The sequence below is a fragment of the Macrotis lagotis genome, chromosome 7 (assembly GCF_037893015.1).
Source record: "Macrotis lagotis isolate mMagLag1 chromosome 7, bilby.v1.9.chrom.fasta, whole genome shotgun sequence".
In the NCBI taxonomy this organism is placed as follows: Eukaryota; Metazoa; Chordata; class Mammalia; order Peramelemorphia; family Peramelidae; genus Macrotis; species Macrotis lagotis.
In genome coordinates this window covers 205,065,874-205,079,186 of record NC_133664.1, presented here as the reverse complement: position 1 = coordinate 205,079,186, position 13,313 = coordinate 205,065,874, and the positions used below count along the sequence as shown (strand labels likewise).

At 40.6% G+C, this 13,313-nt stretch overlaps 2 protein-coding genes across 3 annotated transcripts in view; one reads left to right on the top strand and one right to left on the bottom strand.

Moving 5' to 3' along the window:
* The first annotated feature begins 8,602 nt into the window (after positions 1-8,602).
* BORCS5 (BLOC-1 related complex subunit 5) overlaps positions 8,603-13,313 on the top strand; it is a 133,757-nt gene continuing 129,046 nt past the window's right edge. The window contains exon 1 of one of the 2 annotated variants that reach the window (XM_074194570.1): positions 8,603-8,869. In XM_074194570.1, the coding sequence (XP_074050671.1) occupies positions 8,809-8,869 (61 nt within the window). In that variant the 5' untranslated portion in view covers positions 8,603-8,808. Of the gene's footprint in view, positions 8,870-8,959; positions 9,114-13,313 lie in introns of those variants that run through there. The other variant, XM_074194571.1, reaches the window with a different exon arrangement.
* Positions 9,940-11,599, bottom strand: LOC141493967 (repressor of RNA polymerase III transcription MAF1 homolog). The gene has a single exon (XM_074195187.1). The coding sequence runs from the start codon at positions 11,301-11,303 to the stop codon at positions 10,524-10,526; it is 780 nt and encodes a 259-aa protein (XP_074051288.1). The 5' UTR covers positions 11,304-11,599; the 3' UTR covers positions 9,940-10,523.

The following is a 13,313-nucleotide window of genomic DNA, read 5'->3' as shown; positions in this document are numbered from 1 at the left end:
GTTCATGCAAATCCTTCCAGGCTTTTGGGCACATCATTTAACCTTTCTTTGTGACAAGTTCCTCATTTGTACAATAAGGATAATATTAATCTCTACCTCTCAGGGTTGTTATGATGAATAGATGAGAAAATAATTGCAGAGCACTTCCATCTGGCACATGACATTATAAAAATGTTCTCTTATTATCATATATTATATTGTGATATAATGAAAAAAAATTGGTATTACTGTTAGCAGAACTGGGTTTGAATGCCAGCTATGATACTTATCAGTTGGGCTATGTGCAATTAACTTTTCTTGGCCTCAGTTTCTTCATCTGTACAATAGGAATAAGAACATTCTCCCTGTAGAATTATAAGGAAAACCTATGAAAGGATTATTCCAAAGTTAAAAAAGGATCCAACCGATGAATTATGTACAGAAAGTTTTACAGCAGTTTTAAACCTTAATAGTTTAAAGACTGTTGAAATACCTTGCCTATTTAGTTCTTATTTTTCTAAATAAAGGGTAAGGTAAAGGAAAACATTTTGCTTCTTTCATTTATGTAGGATATTGCCAGAAACAAAGACTTCTAGGATGTTGAATAGATTTTAGAGATGGAAGATAGATCACCTAGGCCAGGGGTAGGAATGTCTGGCCTGCAGGTTGTTTAAGGCCCACAAAATCATTTGGTCTGGTTGCTGCCAAGGCAAGCACAGGAAGAACTCAGAATTCAATAAATCTAGGAATTTTTTAGGGTTGAATTATTTAAATGTTTTGGTCCTGGGATCTCTTTCTGGAGGGCTTCTGCGTATTCTTTCTTTTTTTCTTTTTTCTTTTTTTGAATTATAAAGATTTTATTTATTTTGAATTTTACAATTTTTTCCCCTAATCTTACTTCCCTCCCCCCCCCACCCCCAACAGAAGGCAATTTGCCAGTTTTTACATTGTTTCCATGGTATGCATTGATTCAAATTGAGTGTGATGAGAAATCATATACTTAAGGAAGAAACATAAAGTATAAGAGATAACAAGATCAGACAATAGGATATCAGTTTTTTTTCTTTGTTCAAACTCTACAATTCTTTCTCTGGATACAGTTGGTATTCTCCATTGCAGACAGTCCCAAATTGTCCCTGATTGTTGCATTGATGGAATGAGCAAGGCCATCAAGGTTGATCATTGTCCCTATGTTGCTGTTAGGATGATACAACCTTTTTCTGGTTCTGCTCATCTCACTCAGCATCAGTTCATGCAAACCCCTCCAAGCTTCCCTGAAATCCCATCCCTCCTGGTTTCTAATAGAATAATAGTGTTCCATCACATAGATATATCACAGTTTGCTAAGCCATTCCCCGATTGAAGGACATTCACTCCATTTCCAATTCTTTGCCACCACAAACAGGGCTGCTATGAATATTTTTGTACAAGTGATGTTTTTACCCTTTTTCATCATCTCTTCAGGTTATAGACCCAGTAGTGGTATTGCTGAATCAAAGGATATGCACATTTTTGTTGCCCTTTGGGCATAATTCCTGATGGCTCTCCAGAAAGGTTGGATGAGTTCACAGCTCCACCAACAATGTATTAGTGTCCCAGATTTCCCACATACCTTCCTACATTGATCATTGTCTTTTCTGGTCATATTGGCCAGTCTGAGAGGTGTGAGGTAGTACCTCAGAGAAGCTGTAATTTGCATTTCTTTAAAAAGTAATGATTTGGAGCAATTTTTCATTTCCTCAACTTTAAATTGCCTTTGCATATCCTTTGACCATTTGTCAATTGGGGAATGGCTTGTTTTTTTAAAAATTTGACTCAGTTCTCTTTATATTTTAGAAATGAATCCTTTGTCAGAAATATTAGTTGTAAAGACTTTTGCCTGTGCAAAAGCTTTTTAATTTAATGTAATCGAAATCATCTAGTTTGTTTTTAGTGATGTTCTCCATCTCTTCCTTGGTCATAAATTGCTTCCCTTTCCATAGATCTGACAGGTAAACTACTCCTTGATCTTCTACTTTGCTTACAAAATTGTTTTTTTAATGTCTAAATCCTGTATCCATTTTGATCTTATCTTGGTATAGGGTATGAGGTGTTGATCTAATCTAAGTTTCTTCCATACTAACTTCCAATTTTCCCAACAGTTTTTTTTTTGAAGAGAGAGTTTTTATCCCAATAGCTGGACTTTTTGTGTTTATCAAATAGATTACTATAATCATTTCCTGCTATTGTGGAAAATGAATTCTAAGGAAGAAATATGTTGGTAATTGCTTAACAATGAATTCTGCAATATTAGCATTTCTTCCATTACTTTCTTAAGATGAGACAATTCAAGCAATAAATCGAACCCTGATTTGTGGTATTTGCCAGCTTCTTAGGTAGAAATGCTCATACTGACAATTTAATTTGATTGTTAGTCATCAAGATGGCTCCAACATATCTCTGCTCTACAGGTGGCTTCCAGCACTAAAATTCTGTCACTCTATGGAATGGGGGTAGTTTGGAAGGATCTTCCTCAAAGAAAAGAGGTGCAATCAGTTAGGAATGCAAAATCATATTTTGCCTATTTAACTTTGCCCAGGCTTGAACTGATTAAGACCACATGATAGGGTATAAATAGAGTGAGCATATATGCCATAATTATCTTATTATAAAGTAATATTTAGAGGTGTGTAAAATGTTTCAGAAATTATGAAATGTCATATAAATACAAGTTGATTTTATTATCTTTTTCTAAACTGTGTGAGCTATTTTTTTTAAAAAGTGGAAGCCATAAAGGAATGTGGGAAATCTGGGACACTAATACATTGTTGGTGGAGCTGTGAACTCATCCAACCTTTCTGGAGAACAATTTGGAACTATGCCCAAAGGGCAACAAAATTGCAATACCTCTACTGGATCTATACCCTGAAGAGATGATGAAAAAAGGGTAAAAACATCACTTGTACAAAGATAGTCATAGCAGCCCTGTTTGTGGTGGCAAAGAATTGGAAATCAAGTAAATGCCCTTCACTTGGGGAATGGCTTAGCAAACTATGGTATATGTATGTGATGGAACACTTTTGTTCTATTAGAAATCAGGAAGGATGGGAATTCAGGGAAGCCTGGAGGGATTTGCATTAACTGATGTTGAGTGAGCTGAGCAGAAAGAGAAAAACATTGTACACCCTAACAGCAACATGGGGGGTGATGATCAACCTTAATGGACTTGCTCATTCCTTCAGTGCAACAACCAGGGATAATTTTGGGCTATCTACAATAGAGAATACCAGAGAAAGAATTGTGGAGTTTGAACAAAGACCAAAGACTATTACCTTCATTTTAGGAAAATAAACTGTTACCTTATTATGTAATTTTGCGATCTCTTATACCTTATTTTTCTTCCTTAAGGATATTTGCCTCTCATCACATTCAACTGAGATCAATGTATATACCAAGGAAACAATGTAAAGACTAGCAGAATGCCTTCTGGGGGGAGTTGGGGGAGAGAAGTAAGAATGTGGGAAAAATTGTAAAATTCAAAATTAATAAAATCTTTCTAAGGAAAAAAAAAGTGGAAGCCATAGTGGGGCAGCTAGGTGGTGTAGTGGATGGAGCACCGGCCCTGGAGTCAGGAGGACCAGAGTTCAAATCCAGATTCAGACACAATAATTATCTAGCTGTGTGATCTTGGACAAGTCACTTAATCCCATTGCCTTTCCACAAAAACCACCCCCCCCAAAAAAATTGGAAGCCATGGCTAATAGTGTAGGACTGAATAGTTGTGAAAAGATATGTGAGAGATATGATTAAAAATATAATACTTTAATTGATTGTGGCTAAAGATCCAAAGTGGATTTAATACCTGGTAGGTATAAATCACAAGTAGATGGATTCTGAGCTCTTTCATTCTCTTTACCACTCCTATACCCTATAATCTACTCCACATTATCTATATTCTCACCTCCTACATTGTCTTCTTTAAAGATAAGAAATGAAATTTGAAACTCAAAATAGTAAAAAAAATTAAAAGTTTATTTTTTAACATATAATTGGGAGAAAATAAAATATATTAAAATTAAAAAAAAGAAAAATGTAAAAACTATTCTCTATTCTTGGGTTATATGCAAAAATTAGGCAGTGGGTTGGATTTGGCCCACCATCATTTGCCAATCCTTGGTATAGGTCAACCAAATTGCCTTCAGGTGACAAAATCGAATAATTCCTGATTTTGTAATGCTTTATTATTTGAAATTCTTATTCAACATTCTTTCAATAAATGTTAAAGTATAGTTTAAAAAAATGAAAATTTGGTACATGTTACAATATATGATACAATGTTAAACTAAAAGATATTCAGAGACCTTAAAGCCAAGAATGATACATTTTGGATTTTTATAGTTCATTAGGACAAAGGCAGGCTAAGATAATGGAAAATCAAAGGAAAGGAAGTGAGAACATTATGATTCTAATTTTGACTTTGTTGAGTGACATTGAACCAATCAGTATGATCACCTTGGATCTCAATTTCTTATTGGCAAAATGAGGTGCATGTGTAGGGTCATACCATTACGACTTTTTATGGACATTGAACATCAGCTTCTCTATTTTAATTGTAATGGGAGTAGGATGGGGATTATATATGCCTTAGACTAGAGCATATGTAATAAATGCTGCCTGATACTAATGCTTCTGGAAATGTATAATAGGAAGCCCTTCCCTTCCTGGCTTTATTGCATATGACTAATTTATTTTATCTGGTAAATTGCTACTGGGAAGATATTAGCAAGTGCATATTGGGGGAACATACCAAGTGGGGCTTATGAAAAGCAGCCTTAGACAATTCTCCAGAGCCTTAGAATAGTCTCTATAATTCTGAAGAAGAGATATAGCCAACTTTTCTTTGGACACCTGACTGCCAGTCTGAGATACAATTGGGAGAATGTGATGAAGGCTACACTATATTACAGAAGAGGAAATTGAGATCCAGAGATGTAAAATATCTTGCCCAAGGTCATATATAATAAGCAAGAAAAATGGGAAATGAACTGAGGTCCTTTGACTTCAAATTCAGGGCTCTTTCCACTTCACACACTGATGATCTGTCAGATTCCTTATTGATTTGAATCTGTGGGGATACATTTTTTCTTGGATATATTAATCATAATGGTACATGCTGTCCTGGATCACAATGGACTAAAAGTTTCTTTCCTTGTCCCATTGCTGCTCTTCAAAAAGTTGTGATCTTATCAAATTCCAAAATGACCAGTAGCACTCTAGGAAGTTTTCTTTGATGATTCACTGGCATAAAAAGAACTCACAATTTATAGCAGAGGAATCAAAACTTAGAGAAGTCAGGGTTCAGAACACAACTGTTAATAATTCTTTCTGTTAATAATTCTGCTCTGAACAGACCATATTTAGAGCATGTATTCAGAGTATCACTTTTTAAAAATTGATACCTTTTGCTTTTCTTATGTTCATTTTATTTTTTGTTTTATTTATTTTTTTATTTTATTTTTAGTTTCTGGAATAAAACAAGCATTTCCATAACACAGTATCATAAAAAGATGACTGTCCATGAAATTGCCAATTTACTCTGTACAGCTAGCTATTCTTTTCAAATATACAACAAAATTACCTTGCACATTTTTCTTTGCTCCTCCTCAGTCCTATAGCTACCATTAGACACAAATAGATATGTATTATAAAATTATTCTATACATAATTCTATTTATCAGTTCTTTTTCTGTATACAAATAGTGCCTTTCTTCATATGTCCTTTATTTTTAATTTGGGTATTTATGATAGTCAAAATAATTTATTCATTCAAAGTCATTCTTTTCCATTTTCAGAGATATCTCTACTTCCACACAGCATGATGTAGTAGAGTTTGGAAAGTGGAATTTTGAACCTGAAATTAGAACTGAATTTGAACACTAGCTCTGCCACTTACTACATTTGTGATCTTGGGAAAGTTATTTAACTTCTTTATGCCTTGGTTTTTTTTCACATGTAAAAAATAAGGTTAGACTAGATGTACTTTTGGATTCACAATCCATTCAAACTTTCATGTAGCAAAGATTGCAAAAGAAAAAAATTCAGCAAAACCAATCAGTACATCTATTAATGTCTGACAGGAACATGATGTTCTACACTGATAGATTTGTCTCCCCTCTTCCCTCAACTATGTAATGAGGAAAAAAGTTTTATACTTTTAATTCTAGGGTCGTTTTGATCATTTTGATCATTTAATTTCCTTTTAATGTTATTTCCATTGATATTGCTAATTTGGTCATTTTTTCTTTTGTTTTTCCTCCTTCTGGATCAGTTAATATGTCATTGACTCATCTTTCCAAGAGGAGGTAACACTCACAAAATTTTGGTCAGTTTTGAAATTTTATTAACTTTCCCATAATCTGGATAGACAGCTAGGTACAAGGTCCATAGAGTACTTGGTCTAGATTCAGAATGACTTATCTTTGTTAAGTTCAAAAACACACATTAGCTGTGTAACCCTGGGCAAGTCACTTAACCCTATCTGCCTCAGTTTCTTAAACTATAAAATGAGCAGGGGAAGGAAATGGCAATCCACTCCAGTACTCTGTTTAAAAAGCTCCAGTGGGGGGTCAGGATGTTCCTGGCAGGACTGAAAATGACTCAACAACATAAACCAGACTTCATGAATTTCAAGCCCTAAAGATCATATGCAAATGAGCTGAGGGAACCATGAGGTTCCTAAGTCCCAGTCTTTCTCAGAATACCTTATTTCAGTCCATTTATCTGAAGGGCAGCTCTTTGATTTACCATACTTCCTCATGTATAAGACTCTCCCATGTATAGGATACACCTTAATTTTGGGGCCTGAAATTTGAAAAAAAAATTTACATAGTTACTAAACTCAAGTTGTATTCATCGTAAAATTCATACAGCTCTTCATCACTGTCAAAATTCCCATCCATTAGTTTGTCCTCATCTGTATTTCATGAAGAATCACAGTTTTAAGAGAGGCTCTGACTCCTCCTGACTGTGCTCTGGTCTGGGGCTGACCTCAAGCACTCTCTGTTCAAGTCTGGTGCATGGACACATGCTCTGTCAATTCTGTTTCATGAACCTGAAGCACTAATTGTTTCCTCCTTTGAAATCAGTCACTTCTTTTCCATCAGCAATTCTTTTTGCCTCGTGCTGAACCTTCTTTGTGGACACAGGAATTCCAATGGCCCTTTGCCCTTCAATCCATCTCTTTAATTCCCTCTCTAACTCATGCCATTTGACTGCCTTGCCTCTCATGGCTTTCTTCTGTCCTGGCATTTTTAGCAGGATTTCTTCTTCCCCAAGCCAGTCTCAGATTGTTTTCTCAGTTGGAGGAGCACCAAACGTATGTTTGGCAGCACGATTTCCATTCACTTTTGCAAACTGGATCACTTTTAACTTGAATTCAGCAGTGTATGAAAATTTTTTCAGAGCCAGTTCTGGTAAAAAGTAACCTAATATACCGGTAACAAATGTGAAACAATGAGCACAAAGAAAACAAGCTTGAAAAAAGCAGGAAAGGGGGCGGCTAGATGGCGCAGTGGATGGAGCAAAAAAAAAAGGAAAAGGAAAAAAGAAAAAGATGGGAAATGTAAGTAAAAAAATCTACAACCACTATAGAAGACACTTCCAGTTTTTAGACCCCAAATTTTTCAAAAAAGGGTACGTCTTATACATGGAGAAATATGATATTCTCATTTCACACGTTAAAGAAAAAATGGTATTTCTTTAAAACACATGGATTTCTGTGCACAAAAATTCTCCTCCCCCTCTTTGCCAACTAGGTCAGATTCTCCTTCATTTTTTTTTTTTAGGTTTTTTTTGCAAGTTAAATGGAGTTCAGTGTCTTGCCCAAGGCCACACAGCTGGGTCATTATTAAGCGTCTGAGGTCCCCAGCTGCTCTATTGATGCTTTCTTGAAGGGAAGTAAAGAGGTTTTAACTTAATTGATTTCAGAGGATATAAATGGGAGCAATAAGTGGAACAGCGGATAGAGCACCGGTCCTGGAGTCAGGAGGACCTGAGTTCAAATCCGACCTCAGACGCTTAATAATGACCCAGCTGTGTGGCCTTGGGCAAGTCACTGAACCCCATTGCCTGGCAAAGGAAAAAAAGAGTAAGGCATGTTGAGGTAAGAAGGGCAGGTAGATTCTCTCTTCCCAGCTGAGGCCCGTCCAGGTCCTGGCATGTCGATCACGTTTTCTGCCCAACCGGTTTTTCCAGAATTTTTTTTTTTTTTTTTTTTTTTTTTTAGTGCTCTCCTGCCCAAACTCGACCACGCTCCTGTTGCTGCGAAGCCTGCAGCCGGCTCAGGCCGCCCAAGGGCGCTCGCTCCCTTTAAGGCGGCCCTGGCGCTGGGAGGCGGGGCTCGGCGTTTAAAGCGGCCACCACTCTTCCAGGCTGTTCTGGTCCCCGGAGGAGGCGTTGGCCCTTTAAGCCCTCAGGCGTTCGTAGCCACTGCCCCTTCGTTTAAGGTGGCTCCGCCGCCGCGCTCCCTTTCGCCTCCCGGCCCCCGCGCGTGCGCGGCGGCTCCTCCTTAAGCCGCCGGAACTGACCCATTCCCGCAGCCGGCGCTGCCGCCTCAGCACCCGGAAGGAGCGCCTGGCGGAGATCGGGCGCGCGCCCTTCCAGGGCGCCTGGGGGGTTCCCGCGCCCGCCTCCGCTCCTGCGCCGCCGCCGCCCCGGAGGCTGGGAGACGCGCCGCCTCGCCCGCTCTACGCTGGGGGGAGGGGAGGCGGCGGCTCGGGCCGGGCCTGGCTCTCTGAAGCCGGGGCCCTCTTCTCCCGCCTCGCCGCCCCGCACGTGCCCGAAGAAGCCGGCATGGGGAACGAGCAGAGCGCCGAAGCCGAGGCCAGCAGACCGCACGACCTCAACGCCTCAGGTCGGTGTCCTCGCGCCGCTCCGCCTGGCACCTCGGGCCGGGTGGAGGCGGTTGGGGTTGCTAGGTAACGCTGGAGCGCATCCTTCCATCCATCCACCCGCCCCGCTGGCCAGGTTGTAGGGGCTTCGCGAGCTGGCTGGGCTGGCTCCCGGGGACCCATCTGGGGAAATCCAGCCTTGGAGCTGGCGAAAAGATACCCAAGGTGTTGAGCAAACAATACCGAGGATGTGACAGCTTTCATGGAGTGGGTTTTCATTTTCAATCTCCTTTTAATGACTGTCTTTGGGGTTTTTTTTTTTGAAATAATTATTTTTATAGTATTTTGGTCTGTAAGGTGTGTTTAATGACTTTTGCTTTTTTTTATATATAAATATAGACCATATATGAGCTGAGGGAACCATGAGGTTTATAAATATTATATATAAATATAGGTCATAAAGTATGATCAATTTTTGCAAATGTTCCATATGAAATATGAAGACTTTTGCTAGTCTCTCTGAAAAGATGCCAATAATTTTTTAGCTTTCTCCTAGATTTTCCCCTTTGTTTTCCTTTTTTTGTGTTTACTTAGTTTTTTTTGTTTTCATTTTAACATTTTGTTTTCCAATTATATGCAATAGTAATATGTACTCATCATTTTTAGCAAGGCTCTGAATTCTACAATTTTTCCCCTCCTCCCTTCCCTCCCCTACAGAAGGCTGTCTGACAGTCTCTACATTGTTTCCATGCCATACGTTGATGTAAATTGAATGTTATAAGAACGGTGTTTACTTAGTCTTAAAAAATGTGCATTAATGTTTCCAGTATTTCAGCTTAACATTGTGATATTAGTTTTTTGTCTATGGATATTTTTCAGCATACTGTAATTTTCTTCTTTTATCTTTGTTTATATTGTAAGTTTTTGGCTTAGCTTTGTCTAATAGCATGATTGTAACTTCTGACTTTTGGGATTTACTTGATGCATAGTATATTTTGTTCCAGCTTCTCATTTTTATATCCCATACATCTTTGCTATCAAAAATATGTATCAAAATGTTATAAGCAACAGATTGTGCGGTTTTTTTTTCAAGTCACAGAAACTTTATTGGAGACAAAACACAGAGCTGCAGCAAAGTGACCCCTCAGGGAACCCTGGCTGCCCTTCAGGGCTGGGCCAAGGTAGGAGGGGCCTTGAGACCCGGGGCCCGTCCTGGTCCTGTCCTGCCCTGCCCCAGCACCAGCACCAGGAGGTGAAAGGCTGTGCCCAGAGTCCAGACCAGCTACCAGCAGGCCCAGAGGGCAGCCCCTACTGCCCCCAGGGATTTGGGAAGAGGGGCTAGTGCCCCTGTACAAAATAGAAAAATACAATCTGGGAGCCAGAGGGAGCAGGTCAAAGCTAGGCCTGCCACCTCCAAGAACACAGTCAGTGGGACTCAATCCTTCCCCAAGAGTCCAAGGCTAGGCAGCATGAAGGAGAAGACAGTGGCTCTGGTGCTGGTTCCGTAGGATTGGGAAGGTTGGTGAAGAGTGGTTGCTCACAGTCTGGAGCCAAAGTGCTAGGAGGGCTAAGTCCAGTTGGTTGTAGAGGGATGGCCAACTGGGGGGCCCAAGGGGGTTGAGCAGACAGGAGAAGTCCCTGCCCAAGCGCAGTGAAGATGAGTGATTCCTGTACCTCTCACATGCAGATCACTTGGAGCCTGTCCTCCATGGTGCTAGTCTCTTCTGTTGCCCCATCACAGATGCTACCCCCGCTTTCTTCTTCCTCTTCCTCCTCTTCCTCTCCCAAATCCATATCCAATTCATGGCCTGCCTCTGATCGAGTGTATGTGGAGCCACTGATCGATAGGCAGCTGAAGAAAACGATGCGCTTGAGCCGCTTGTTGTAGAAAAAGTAGTTGAAGGACCAGAGGCTGCCATCTTCACCAAAAGGGTCAGAGTCCAGATCAGGATTGTAGCTGTAAATATCACACTCAGAGAGGCCAATCTCTTCATCTACTGCATTCCACAGCTTTGGCTTCAGAGCAGTAAAATCCTCACGAACTGCAGAGAATAGGCTGCAATTTACTGAGTTCACCACCCAATTGAGGCTAGGTTCTCTGCTGAACTCGTGGCTCTTAGCGGTGCTGAAGTCATAATCAGGTCTGAAAGATTCATTGAGAGTAGCAATCAGATAGAAAAGGGTCTTTCTGCTGCATTTATCACTCAGCGGTCCTTCATCTTCCTGTCCCTGGCTCTTGCTCAGCCTGCTAGGGCTGATGCCAGAGGTCTGGGGGGGCGACAGAGCCTCTAGCACATGGGGTCGGCCTTCCTGGCAGAATTGCTTGAACATGTGCTTGTCGTCCCCTGCCATCTTACAGGAGTAACTCTCGATCCTGCCAATGATGTGAGCATCACCTGTCTCCACTGTTAGTTGGGAGTTGATCGCCTCAAAACTGGAGTTTTCTAAGAGTTTCATCTTCTGCAGGGGCCAGGGACAGGGAAGTCAAGGGCCCAGGGTTAGAGCAGCAAGGAAAGTGCCTGCCTGGGGCGTCCGGCCGCAGGGCACCAGAAAATCCAGAGGTCCCAGAGGCTCCTTAGTCCCTGGGGGCTACGACGCTGCTGCCTCGGCTCGGGCTGGGCCGGGCGGGCCGGGCCGCACTGTATCCGAGGAAAACTTCGCAGCGCCAGTCCTTCTCCTCCGGGTCTCGTCCGTTTGCGCGGGCGACCTCCGAGACATGGCCCCACCGCCGACCGGGCTCCGGCTACCTTCGGCGCCCGACTACGGCAACACGGCTAGAGACAGAGGAAGCTGCCGCAGCCTCTCAACCCCGAGAACAAACAAGCGCCCGCTAGGCCCGGCCCCTGTGCAGTTTTTTAAAATTCAGTCTGTTATTTATTTTGTCAGACCACTGAATCTATTTACATTTAAAGTTATGAGTTAGGTTTATATTTTCCTTAATTGCTGCCTACCCAGTATTGTTGTACCTTAAGGATCTCTATCTAAAATACCCTACTTCCAGCTCACTCACTGGTCAGCTTCACTTCCTCTCATCAACTTTCTTGTTCCCTTTTTAAAGAGTATTGTGTCTTATGATTAATTTCCTTAAATCTTCTTTAAATTAACCCCATTGCCATAAGCCCTCTTGCCTTCACAATCAACCTTCATTACTCTGTCAGTTCTCTCTAGTTTTGCCCTTTCCTGGTTTCTTCTATTTTGTTATCTAATCCCCCCCCCCCCCCCCCCCCCGCCCCCAGTTTAATGATTTTTTAAAAGTGTCCTCTCTTAACTCTCCTTCCCTCCAATTTCATTTTCTAGACCCTTATCTTAAAAAAAAAGATTTCTTTATCTTGGTCTCTTAATTTTTTTCCTCTTTTTTGTGTAATCTGAAATTAACAGTCTGCATGTTATTATAACCTCTTTAATATCTTTTCATGTGGAATTTAGCTTTTTAAATATCAATCAGAATTCCCTTTTCAAACTTTTTTAATGTAGATCTTGTCTCTTTTCCCACCTTTTCCCCATTATGCTTCACTCTTAGAAATATCACTTCCAGAAGGAGCAAATGAGCATCGGTCCCATTAGACAAATTTCCCTGTGCCTAAATCATTGAATCCAATTCTACTCTGTGTCCTCCCCATGATCATTTTCTTTTCCATTTGCTATGCAATCTTCTCCCTGGATCCATGATCTTCCATCATCGTGGAGTTAATTTACTTCATGGAGCTTAGATTTCCTTTCCCCTAAGGCAGGATGTTCATAAAGAATATTGTGTGTGTGTGTGTGTGTGTGTGTGTGTGTGTGTGTGTGTGTGTGTGTGTGTGTGTGTGTGTGGCGGGGCCAGCTAGGTGGCGCAGTGAATAGAGCACCAGCCCTAGAGTCAGGAGTACCTGAGTTTAAATCCAGCCTCAGACACTTAATAATTACCTAGCTGTGTGGCCTTGGGCAAGCCACTTAACCCCATTGCCTTGCAAAAACTTAAAAAAAAAAGAATATTCTGTCTAGGGCAGCCAGGTGGATAGAGCACAGGCCCTGGAGTCAGGAGACCCTGAGTTCAAATCCAGCCTCAGACAATAATTGCCTAGTTGTGTGACTTTGGGCAAACCCCAATGCTTTAAAAATAAATAAAACATTAAAATAAAAGAAGTATTCTTTTTTTCTGAATTATAAAAATTTTATTTATTTTGAGTTTTATAATTTTTCCCCAATCTTACTACCCTCCCCCACCCCCCACAGAAGGCAATTTGCCAGTCTTTACATTGTTTCCATGGTACATACATTGATCCAAATTGAATGTGATGAGAGAGAAATCATATCCTTAAGGGAAGAAATATAAAGTATAAGAGATAGCAAGATCAGACAATGAGATATCAGTAAAAAGAAGTATTCTTAAAAAAAACAATAGGGGGCAGCTAGGTGGTGCAGTGGATAGAGCACCGGCCCTGGAGTCAGGAATACCAGGGTTCAAATCCAGTCTCAGACACTTAA

Excerpts from the sequence above, each read along its gene's own strand:
- LOC141493967 (XM_074195187.1), bottom strand. The coding sequence starts at position 11,303 with ATGAAACTCTTAGAAAACTCCAGTTTTGAGGCGATCAACTCCCAACTA.